General features: G+C 42.6%; 1 protein-coding gene across 2 annotated transcripts; it reads right to left on the minus strand.

Annotated features, from left to right (window-relative positions):
* Window positions 1-2,066: 2,066 nt before the first annotated feature.
* LOC117448271 (arg8-vasotocin receptor-like) lies at window positions 2,067-7,016 on the minus strand. Of its 2 annotated transcripts, XR_004552319.2 has the most exons (3): window positions 5,979-7,016; window positions 4,894-5,242; window positions 2,067-4,114 (listed from the first exon to the last, which is right to left on the minus strand). XR_004552319.2 is itself a non-coding variant. In XM_034085482.2 (2 exons), the coding sequence occupies exons 1-2, from the start codon at window positions 6,922-6,924 to the stop codon at window positions 4,959-4,961; spliced, it is 1,230 nt and encodes a 409-aa protein (XP_033941373.1). In that variant the 5' UTR covers window positions 6,925-7,016; the 3' UTR covers window positions 2,067-4,958. The 2 variants fall into 2 exon arrangements, 1 of the variants encoding a protein (XP_033941373.1); XM_034085482.2 differs by having other exon boundaries at window positions 2,067-5,242.
* Between the last annotated feature and the right edge of the window lie 5,334 nt (window positions 7,017-12,350).

Here is a 12,350-nt window from a genome sequence, read left to right on the forward strand (position 1 = left end):
GATTGTTCAACAGTGTGCGCCGTTAATGTATTCAAACATCTTATCTTGCACCTCTCTCTTTCAGCAGGTGGCAACATATTTCATTTTGAGCAAACCCAGTATGTCCTCTGTACGGATGACATTGAGGAAATTACTTTTATATCCTACTGATTTTCAACAGGGAATGCATTTTGAAAGGGATATTGATTTTACCAGCTTATTTACCTTATTTGTGATCATAGGACGCTTTTTTAATTTATTTATATAACATCAAAGTGTATAGATTGCTTGCCATCAGTCAGGGTCCCAGTCTTAATCTATATTTTTACCAAATTAATTAATTAAAAAAAAGTATTTTACACATACTACAGTGTAGAAGTACAGTGTGGGTGTTATTCCTTGGCCTTTGGAATAGTAGTTTTAGTGTGTGTATTATTTCAATATCCGTCATTAACAGTAAGATGCTTCATACCCACATTTTCAGCACAATATTACTTGGTGTTTCAGATTCATTGATTGCTTCCCGTTTCTTGAATGTGAGCAAAGAAGAATAGTCAATTGTATGCCCTAACAACCCTGTCACCAACGTAACGGAAGTGGTCTTAATTAGGTGTCAAATACCTCTGGTCACCCTTTGACGACCCCTAGCAACAGACGCAACAGCGTTTGCTGATAGGAAACAATAACTAATGGAGACAGAGCTGTCACAAGAATAGTGCTGACTGTTGAGACTGGAAGTTGACAAGACGAGTGGTAAAACAATTGAGCCGGATCCTGGGAAGAAAACAGTCGGATGACATTGTATTTCACCAAGAAAACACGTTACAGAAAATGAAGACAAGCAATACATGATGGATAAGAATGTAAAGTTCACATTATTTTTTGCATTGTTCACACGGTCAATAACTGACAAGTCTTAATGGGGGTCGCAGATTGTGCATCCCAGCATGTTAAGACCTGCTTGTTTGCATGTAATGAATGACCTCTTGGGGGTGATTATACAACACAATAGTAAATAGAAACGTGTTATTTCAAGGACGATGGACAGAGAACAATGGAGCAGAAGAGGAAGGCTGCACGCAACGTAAGCAGGTGTCCTCCTAAGTCGTCTGATCAAAGTGCTTAAGGCATTCCTGTGTTTAGGACTTATTGGTGGCTCACTTATAAACAAAAAATCTAGCTCGCTCATTCGCCACAGACCAACAGAAATCACATTTTCAAGTATTGCAACTCTCCGTTTGTTAAAAATCAACATTTTTTGTAACTTTGTACACACGTTATAGCCTGTTCATGCTGGCCGGTGAAACACAGTGTCTGCATTGGGTGAGTAGAGGCCAGCATGTCAGGTGGAGGGAAGCCAGCTGTGGGAAATTAGTGTAAAGCAGTTTATTACTAAGAAAGGAAGCACTGTTTTTTTGGCATTAGTTCCCACACAATGCCCACAATCAACAAGTTTTTCTAGTCCAAAGAGTAGAGTGGAGAGGAGCATCATTAAGCAATGTTGCATCCAACATTGGGTAAACATATTTTTTTAATTTGTATTATCTGCTTAGAAGGAGAGGAGGTTTTCTGAGAAAGCAAACTAAAGTCAGCTTTCATGCGATAGAGAATATAGATTAAAATGCTAAAAGTTATTATTACGAGATGTACACATGCATGTCACAACTGCTGCTTTTTGTTACCTCTCACTTTCCTCTATCAGGGTGTGTTTTCGCTGAGAATTCATAGATAACACACACAGGACACAAGGATACTTGGAGAACTCCCGGTGGACTCATCTGTCTTCCTGAATTCATCTCACTAGCGGCTCACGACAAGCTGTTTGAACACGGGACTGGATAGATTTGCCGATTGATCTATTTTTGTATTTTCCTTTGTCGTGGCAAAATGAAAATAAAAACAGTAGGCAAAAGAAGGCAATAATGAAGCTTAACCTATGGTAGCATTTTGTCATCGAGTTCTAGGACACAGAAATGTTTTTAATAAAAGGCTTGTGTCTATTTTCAAAGTGAGAAAAAATTGCTCTTTTTATAAAATTTGATAAGATATAGATTTCCTTATTGATCCAAACATTGGAAATTGTTTTGTTACAGCAGCATGTTGACAAGGCATTGAGTTAAAAATACAAATAGAAAATAAACAAAAACCGTAAATACATGCATATCAACAGATACATATCTATAGAGTACATCTATCAAACAACAACATGCTACTTGTTTTATGACCCTTTATAATAAGACCTGTCTGTTTTTTGGCCCTAACTTTTTTTCAAACTCTCTGGAGAAACTCAATCACGGTCTGCACTGTCAAGTATTTGCTCTGTCTAGACTCTGACTGACCACCTCAGATCATGTTACCATGACCAGCCCTTCAGAAGCATGTTACTTAAGGATTGGCATGTCTAATGAGAGGCAGAGACTGGGAATTTGAGATATGTCTGTCAGAGCTCCAGCTTTACTCCCTCCACAGAGATCCAGGCTGAATTATCCCTGTTGATACCAATCGGATTGCCTGGTGCTTGTTTTATTCTCTTTTTTATTGCGTACAATAATCACCTCTATCCTCTATGGTAAGTCTTACTGTACCTTCCTCTGCCTTATTTAAATAGCTCACAATATTTCCTGTAGGACTTCCTATACGACTGTGCGATACGATTGCCAGACCTTTATGTTATGAGGTCAGATGGTCAGAGATACAATTAATCATATAGGATCAAGGGGGGGGGTTTAGTTTCTACGAGGGAAACGGGTCAATATCACCAGCTCTCAAGACCGTTGTACATTAATAGAGTGTTGTGGAAAGCTGGTTATAGATTATGATGTGAGAAATGTTGTAGGAATTATTTAATGCTGCAAACAAGCTTACAAGAGCTGCTGGATGAATTGATACCACTGCATTACACCATTACATAAAGAGGTCTATCATTCGGGGGTTTTCAGTAAATAACGGAATAACAGAATTGAGAATATTTTCACATAATCACATGAAATTATGTTGCACTTTTGATGGAGTCTAGCAGAAGATAAACCTACTTATAAAAAAAAAAAATCTCACAAAAGGGTATGGTGCAGTGCAGATTTGGTTTTTATTTTCCCTTGTTTTTTACATTACATTACATGTCACTTGTTAGACGCTTTTATCCAAAGCGACTTACATACTCAATACTGTGTATCCCCACAGGAGCAATTTGGGGTGAAGTGTCTTGCCCAGGGACACAACGACATGCTGACTGCAGTGGGGTTTGAACCTGTGACCCCCTGACCCCAACACCAACGCACAACCCACTGCACCACACGCCTCCCTTTTGATTTAGATATCTGTCTTTCTTTGTTTAGTTTTTTAAAAGTTGCACAAGACGATTTACATTCAACGGATTTACAAGTTCACACATTGTATTTTCATTTAATGAGGGTCGACGGCTTGTTGACCAAAAGCAACCCATTCACAACGCTTCCTTACTTAATACTTACTTTATTTTCAATTGAAAGTTCATAATTATGGCATAAATCAAGAGCGTTGGCAGGTTTTTAGTGCTTTGATTGGCTAGATATATATGTTTAAAATTGCTCAATTTTCAGCAAAGATAACACCACAGATTTTTGGTTGTGTAGCAACTGCACGAAACATAAACAAAGCAGGTAGTTGTGCTGGGGTTGCGATAACGGGAGGAAACGCCAGTGTCCTATAGTAATCATCAGTGCATCAATATATATTTTCAACATATATGTATATTTAGATTATTTTCAATGTACACACGCATTACAGACTAATATAATTCATGTTGAACAGATGTACATTATATTATTCCTATTTACAGACCTTTTATATACAAATATACTTTACAGTCAGATAGAAATGTCTTTATAACATACATGTGGTCATAGTGGTCTGACAATTATTATGCATTAATGTGCAGAAGATTGTTTTTGTCTGGAGTGCAAATGAAACCCAAGAAAAGACCTCCCAACGGGGCAGGATGTCAGAAAAAAGTCAGGAAGTGTGTTGACGTCGAGAGTATGGAATGTGTAGAAGCTTTCTCCACAACACTTTGAAAAAGCAGTGGGAGGGGTCTGTGGGGCGGTAGGTTGACCCCTCCAATGTCCTGCTATTTTAAGGGGGGTCCCATCTGTTTGCGCTGAAATATGAAAGCCATTATTTAGAGACACACACAAAGGACTGCAAGCGGCAACATTAAATCATTAGTAAATAGTTGGATGCACGCCTGATTTATATATGCAACCTAAGACTTTTGTCACAGGTCAAAGGAAAAGGTTTATTTTTACACAAGCCACTAAAATGTGTGGTTCTGAGAAAAAACACACAAATGGAAAGCTGAGCCCAGAGGACGAGGTGTCTGCCTCGGTTTCTTAAAAGCAGGCGGTCTGGAAGAGTTGCTTCCACCACAGCACACCTCCTGGCTGCCATGTACGGTTATCTCTGGAAACAGGAAGGGGTGTTCACGGGCACTGCAAACACGACCATCGTTAAGAGCATGAGTAGGGAAGTAAGGAAATGTGTTTTCCCCTAAACATATCTAAAGGGAAATCATGGCACCACAGTAACAGGGGCATCAAGGAATTCAACAGAATGCAACGGAATTAGGTCAAAACCCAATTATCAGCCTGTTGTGCTTTTACAAAAAAGGGTGGTGGCATACAAGCGTGAACATGTAGGAATACATTTCTACTTTCACCTCCTTTCCCAATATTTGTTGTGAAAAAGAACATATTTGCACACAAACATGTCTGTATTTTCAGTCCATGTTGCACAATTCTCAGTCGACAACATATTTATTGACTCTGTTTCCAAATGTGGATGCAAAAAGCTTGATTTGCTTCAAGGTTTTGTTGTTTGGGGGAAATGTCAGTCACTGTCAGTCATGCCCAACGTTAAAAAGTCTTCATTCATGTTTACCTTGATGCCACGCCCAGATATCAGTTCATTCCCACGGCAGTAAACAGATGTGCCTGGCTGCATGTTTACTCCGCCTGAATGGAGGACTTTGGAGAAAGGTCCATCTCTCTCCAGTTGCTCTGACTGCCCGTGGGGCTGCGGTTGTTCAACCTGGTCAGTAATGTTGTTCTGCGGATACTGCTGTCTGAGTCCTCCTTCTTGAAGTCAGTGCTCAGTCTTTGGAAGCAGGAGAAGCAGTGCATAACATCTTGGAGGAGGTGACCGCTGAAGATCATGTATATCCATGGGTTACAGCAGCTGTTGAGACTGGCAAGCAGCGCAGATAGAGTCACTGCTGTGTTCTCAGAATCTGGAGAACAGAGAGAGGACAGAGGCAAGAGGTGATTCATCTGCAAAACATCTGGTTCAAGCTGGCTGCAAAGAAATGGCTGTGAAAGATCATTTATCGGGTGTCAAATGTAAACTAAAAACACTTATTTTTTAAATCAAGTAACAGAACATCTACCAGTTGCACATGCCCGGAAAGTGACGTTTCTGTTGCAATAACACATTATGAAAGACTTTTTGGATAAGGTGTCATTCTCTTGATATTAGTGATCTAATCTGTCTGCTGCAAGTGGATTCAGTCCCAGAAAAGCTCAAACAAAAGCACCAAGCTAGTGTAACTTGATGACCCAATTACATTTAACAACGTGTTTCAAGAAAGAATATGTATCAGGCAGAATAGGAGACTACACGTGGTGGTATGAGTCCCCTAAACGCACCAGGAGCGTCTGCGCTGCGTTACGGCTGAGGTATCTTAATCTTAAGAAGACATTACTTTATCTGTAGTAAAACTATTAGTCCTTAAGGCTCACAGGCTGCACTAAGTTATATTATGTACTATTTTTTAGACGTATTTGGGTTTTGTATGCCAAATATATCCGTGCGTAAAGGCTGTGGATATGTGTTTTACGCACAGTGAGGTTTTTTGTTGTTTCAAGTGACATGGTTCTTTATCTGGGCTGTAATGTTTGACATTCCTCAAGCTGTTAACAGTTTTGAATCAAGTGATCATAACTACATGTAATGTATTCATTACTCACCAGCATACTGGAAGTTCTCATCCCACACGGACCACATCTGTACTATGAAAAACGGCGCCCAGCAGACAATGTACGCCAACACGATCACTAAAGTCATTTTAACAGTCCTCAGCTTGGCTCTTGAAATAGTTGTAACGCTGCTGACTGAATTCTTCCCAATCAGCCCGTTCTTGCTCGCAGCACCAGCCGGCGATTTCCTTTTCTTGTATTTGATATTGTTCCATATGCTGTGGCAGATGAACCCGTAGCACAACATGAGAAGCACCACGGGGATGAGGAAGATGCTCACTGTTATCCAGGTGATGTAAGCCTTGGGGCCCCACGGCTCGATAAAGTGCGCCCAGCAGTCGGTAACGTTCGAGCTGTCGAACCCGCTTTGGGAGAAGATGAAGTACTGCGGAGTGCTGAACAGGAGGCTGCACATCCACGTGGAGACGATCATGATGTAGGAGCGCTGCGTGGGCTGCTGCAAGGTTTTCAGAGGGTGGCAGATAGCAATGTAACGGTCCAGGGTCATCATCACCATCATATAGGTGGAGGCGAACATCCCCATCACCTGGAGGTGCTTGACGATCCTGCAGAGAAAGTCTGGACCGTAGAAGCGGAAGGTGATATCCCAGCAGAGCTGCGGCAGCACCTGGAAGAAGGCGACCACCAGGTCAGCCAGGCTCAGGTGTTTGATGAAAAGGTGCATCCGCGACATCTTCTTCTTCGTGTTGTACATTGCCAGCAGGACGCTCACATTCCCAACCACAGCAACCACGAAGGTGATGCTCAGGATCATGATCTCTATCTGGGCCACCTCCTCGTTTCGCGAGTACGGATCGGATCGGTTCGTGTGGAGGGTGTTGTTTCCAGGTGTCTCCATAGTTAGGTCACCACTGGGACCGAAGACCAGAGACTGGTTCCCTCCGCTCAGGAGCAGAGCATAGTCAGGAGTGTGCATGGCACTGCCCCTCTGTGCGACCTAGCAGATTCAGTGCCAGAGGGGCTGCGAGGTGCCTCTCCAACCCGTATATGGAGCTACCTAATGCTCTCAGAAAGGAATCCGTTGCTCTGTGACTTGTGGCTGCTGCCGGGGCTTTTTAAACTCGAATCGAATAACAGAAAGCGTGTGCGTAAAGTGGGCACACTGCAAAAAATAACACACCTCAAAAAATCATTTGGTGTAGGGATATCTCCCCAAGCACACATTGACAAGGACAAGGACTGACATTACAAATTATTATTTAATAAAGTAATATCATAATGTATGTTTATTAGTAATTATAATTAGATTATTCCATGGTTCCAGTGCAAATGAAGATATACTTTCTTATAATTGTATAGCCACTATAGGCTTATTAAATAGAAAAAATACGTTTCCCCAGGGAACAAATAAATGCCAGTTTTGTTTCTTTCCTTCTTTTTCTTCTTGGGTTGAGGTTTTTTTTAATGTTAATTATGATGGCTGAATATTTTTTGCAGTGGGTGGCCAAGCCCTTCCCCTGGTATTATCCTCCATATCACCACAGGTCCTCCCACTCACCTCGTGGGCAAAATGTTAAGAAAGCATATTTTTATTAAAAGTAACAAGATAAATAAATTATATCTTTCAAGGAAGTAAGAGGGGTAATCATTTGTTAAAATAAGCAGCTATTACTGCAATAGGAATATTGACCAACACACAGGAATGTTGTTTGCTCTCGCCATGCTAAGCAATTACTTGTGCAATGATGGTAGGTGTAGGTTCAGTTTTGACTATCGAATGTAAAACAGACCTTTCAGGCTGCGACAAACTGATCATAATCATTAATATTTATCAAATAATGAGTTAAGTGTGTTTCTGGTTGTAATCAAACATTCGGTTCTGCCTTCAAAAAAATTCACTTACATTCATTTTCATCATTTTTAGCAAAAATCTGGAGGTAGATATTTTAATGCATTTATCTCCAGGATAGATTTAATTTGTACATGTCATTTGGATTAATCGATGAAGCACAAGTCCCCATGCTTTAAATGATAACGGCATACATAAAATGCTGCTTTAAGCACATTGTATCGCATCAGCTCATTCTCCTTAATTTTGTAATTAAAATAATTAACTAATTAGTACATTCTCAGTGTATGAATGTGGCATATATTTAAACACACACTTGCATTGGACTTGTGATGTCACAATGTCATGCTCATGTACATTTCTTAAACTCAGAGAAACGTTTAACCTCAGCAGATCTATCCAACATGAGCATTCAGTGTCAAACATAGTGACATCACCATGTAACACATTGTCGTTTCAGAAGCTAAGGGGTGTGACATCTCTAAGTGGTTATATATGAACTTGAAAATAAGCATAATATGGACCCTTTAAAATCACCTACTTTTGCATTGTCTAAATGTTCTGTGTCTCTCAGAGCTTCCCTTGGTAGAAAGTCCTTTTCCACTGTTGCAATCCTTTCACTTGTTTTGCCTTTGCATCTTTAGCACCGCCTTAGTTTCCAAGTGACATTTAACAATGTGGATTGCTTATTACAGTTTCCATTGCGAAAGCACATGATTGCCAAATGGCTGTGGTATCCAGCCGCTATTAAGCTCATCTGATCCATGTGCTGATAGTGAGGATAGTTATCTTTATTGCATTCCCATTGCAGTCACTGTCCAGTTCTCCTCTCTTTAATTTCCGATAGCCCTTGTAGTAAGTGGTGCAGATTGGACCCTCCTCCCTTAACATTTCCTGCTGGCCTGTTGAACTGGCTTAGTGGTTTAATGACGTTTTCTCAATTATCTCTGTGTGAGTCTCTGCTAATCTCGCCATCACAACCACAGCCAGGGAAGTTTCTGATGCCTCTGGCTTCTGTTGACCAGTTAACCAGCCTCACCTCATGTTATGTGTCTGATTTATCCCCCCCCCCCCCCCATCCTCTCTGCTACATTCTTGTTTGGTCCTGGGGATGTCTCCCTTCACGCTGGACTGAACCACGTTTACCCTCATCTCCTGTTTTTGAGATGTTCACCGGAGACTCCCTGTGCTATTAGCTCCAGGCTTGGATGTCTCATTAGTTCATCCGAACATGAAGACCCTGTTCGCCATTCTCCACTGCGGACGGTGTGTCTCGGGCCGGGAATCATGGGAGTGCGTGTTGTGTCTCCAGTGGCTGTAGCAATCAGTCTGAATTATTTCCGTTATGTTTCCCTTTCACTCACGGGCAGGAGGTTCTGTAAGCTCTCCTCAGACTCTCTGGAACTTTTTTTTTCTTTCATAAAACAGAATGTCTTTCTAACATGTTCTTAAGAAAGCTTTGTGAATTTCAAAAGATCTTCATTACACATTTTAATTGAAATATGTAGCTTGAATAAAGCCCCGAATCCACAGAGGAATTCACCATTTTTTTTGTATTTCTTCCTTGTCGACTCCTCCTCAGTTCTCTCCATTTTTAAATGTCTTTGTGGGAGACTCAATATTTCTGTTCATTATCACATTTCAGTCATTGAGGATCAATTGGCCCTCGGTTAAGAAACAAATAGTTTCTAAAAGTTAAACATTAGGTCTTTGGGGGCTTATACGTTGTTTATGTCTCTGCCCTATGTAATCTCATGCATGAGAAGAATGTCGACTCTTAAAAAACTTCATAGTAGACATGCTCCCTTACTTCTGTCTGGCATACATCATCAACACCTCATGAGCTATAATACCCTGTCAGTTTACCCTGCTCCCTCTATGACATAAGACTGACATCAAGAAGGAGCTCCTGAAAACAATTGTTGAAAACGTTTTTTAAAAAGCTTCAAAGGATCAAACTCCTGAATCAGAGTTATACCTGTTTTTCTATATATTATGAATAAAAGCACATGTCTGTTTGTCCCCTGTGTGACCTCAATCTTAAGGCCCCTACACACCAATCTGACACCGAAGAACACGACTGTTGTGTCGCCTCACGTCTCCTGCGTCCTTACACACCAAACTGACACCAAAGAACACCAAAGAACATGTCCCGACGGAACGTCGCCTCACGTCTCCTCACGTCGTCTCACGTCTCCGCACGTCGTCTCACGTCTCCTCACGTCTCCTCACGTCGCCTCACGTCTCCTCACGTCGCCTCACGTCTCCTCACGTCTCCTCACGTCGTCTCACGTCTCCGCACGTCTCCGCACGTCGTCTCACGTCTCCTCACGTCTCCTCACGTCACCTCACGTCTCCTCACGTCACCTCACGTCGTCTCACGTCTCCGCACGTCGCCTCACGTCTCCTCACGTCGCCTCACGTCTCCTCACGTCGCCTCACGTCTCCTCACGTCTCCTCACGTCTCCTCACGTCTCCTCACGTCTCCTCACGTCGCCTCACGTCTCCTCACGTCGCCTCACGTCGCCTCACGTCGCCTCACGTCTCCTCACGTCTCCTCACGTCGCCTCACGTCTCCTCACGTCTCCTCACGTCGCCTCACGTCTCCTCACGTCTCCTCACGTCGCCTCACGTCTCCTCACGTCGCTTCACGTCGCCTCACGTCGCCTCACGTCTCCTCACGTCTCCTCACGTCGCCTCACGTCTCCTCACGTCTCCTCACGTCTCCTCACGTCTCCTCACGTCTCCTCACGTCGCCTCACGTCTCCTCACGTCGCCTCAAGTCGCCTCACGTCTCCTCACGTCTCCTCACGTCTCCTCACGACGCCTCAAGTCGCCTCACGTCTCCTCACGTCTCCTCACGTCTCCTCACGTCGCCTCACGTCTCCTCACGTCGCCTCAAGTCGCCTCACGTCTCCTCACGTCTCCTCACGTCTCCTCACGACGCCTCAAGTCGCCTCACGTCTCCTCACATCTCCTCACGTCTCCTCACGTCTCCTGCGTCTTGGCCATGTTTCGCACTGGAACACACCGCAAAGACTTCAGCCGACGGCCAAGTAGCACGTACGAACTGCGCATGCGTGAGTGGCAGGTAAGCAGGCGGCGGTAGTGTGTATTTGTCATTCAAAAGAGGCAACAACCAGAAGACAGACTGCGTGATACACCGAGAGAAGAAGAACAGACTGCGTGATATAAACAAACAACAAATAGCGTGTGCGTTCCATTTTCACTCTACAGCAAGAGGCTCATGGGGCTTTCCCGAACCTGTGTCGAGAGCTGGAGTTAAATGAAATCTCAGATCTGCCTTCTTAATAGTTTGTTTGGGTCCCTCACTTCTGTTTCGCTTCTCATGCACTGATTCGCTAAGCTGAACAGCCAATCAGAGTGATTTCTTTAGCCGAAGTCCTTTCACTGACAGCCGGCGGAAGGCACTGCCGAAAAGACACGACGGGGCGGGACACACCAATCTGAGTAGGGCGACAGGACGCTCATCGACGGCCAGACATCTATCGACGGCCGAAATCGGCTAGGTGTGTAAGGACCTTTACAAAGATCATGTCAAACAAAACATTTAATTATCTGTTTACTTTACGAATGAAGATGACAATTAGCAGGACCTCCGCAGAGACCAATAATACATACGTTATGTAACTTTATGTATGTTCTCCTATAGCCTCTGGCTGGTGATAAGTCAGTGTTTCAGTAAATACGACGTCTACAAAATCTGCACTCAGTTCAGAGTGATTATGCAATCTAAACCGACAGTACATGGATAACATTCTGAGAACTTCAGTGCAGCTATATTACGTTTGAAGCCAATGTTGAAGCTATATTACGTTTGAAGCCTCTGTGTTTGGATTTGAAAGACCACAGTGGCTCGGATTTAGAAACCAAACATAGTGTGCGGGTATTAGTTTCTTTGGTAAACATTCATCTTTCTTTGGGAGAGAATTTGAAACACTACAAAGGAGAGTGCAGTGTTTAGAAAAGCTATGCAGGTGAATAATGCAAAAGCTATGTAATTCATCTGCTATGTAAAATGTAAAATCACAGCTTAAAAGGCAACAGCAGGAGTTAAAAAGCATTTGGACACCCCCTGTTTATGGAGTGTTGATGTAATTAAGGCCTTTCAAATACAGTTAAGTTGAATCTCAATACTTCACGATGTCGTCTAGAAAACACTGTGCTTTTAATAGCAACACTTTAGGAAGCTAAGAAATAGCTTCACATCTCAAATAAAAAGTGCTAAATCAAAGTACTATTTGTCAGTTACCACAGAAAACCTGAATAATCCTAGGAAATTTTGGAAAGCCATAACATCGATTTCCACTGGTGATATCCCAAATGAGCTACCTCCGTGCCTTACCACAGCATCTGGCTCTATATCAGACAGGGCTACTATGCTAAATTGCTTTAATAAGCATTTTGTGTCCTGTGGCTCTATGTTTGATTCTGTCACTGACTGTACTTCTGCTTCTGTGAACGCTCCAATCCGTGACTCTGAACAATGTGGTCTGGAAAACCCTTTCGGTTTTACTCCTTTAACTATTGGT

Source organism: Pseudochaenichthys georgianus, chromosome 6 (genome assembly GCF_902827115.2).
Source record: "Pseudochaenichthys georgianus chromosome 6, fPseGeo1.2, whole genome shotgun sequence".
NCBI lineage: Eukaryota > Metazoa > Chordata > Actinopteri > Perciformes > Channichthyidae > Pseudochaenichthys > Pseudochaenichthys georgianus.

Coding starts and splice junctions, on each gene's coding strand:
- LOC117448271 (XM_034085482.2), bottom strand. CDS start 6,924: ATGCACACTCCTGACTATGCTCTGCTCCTGAGCGGAGGGAACCAGTCT. Junction 5,243..5,978: donor TGAGAACTTCCAGTATGCTG/GTGAGTAATGAA, acceptor TCTGTTCTCCAG/ATTCTGAGAACACAGCAGTG.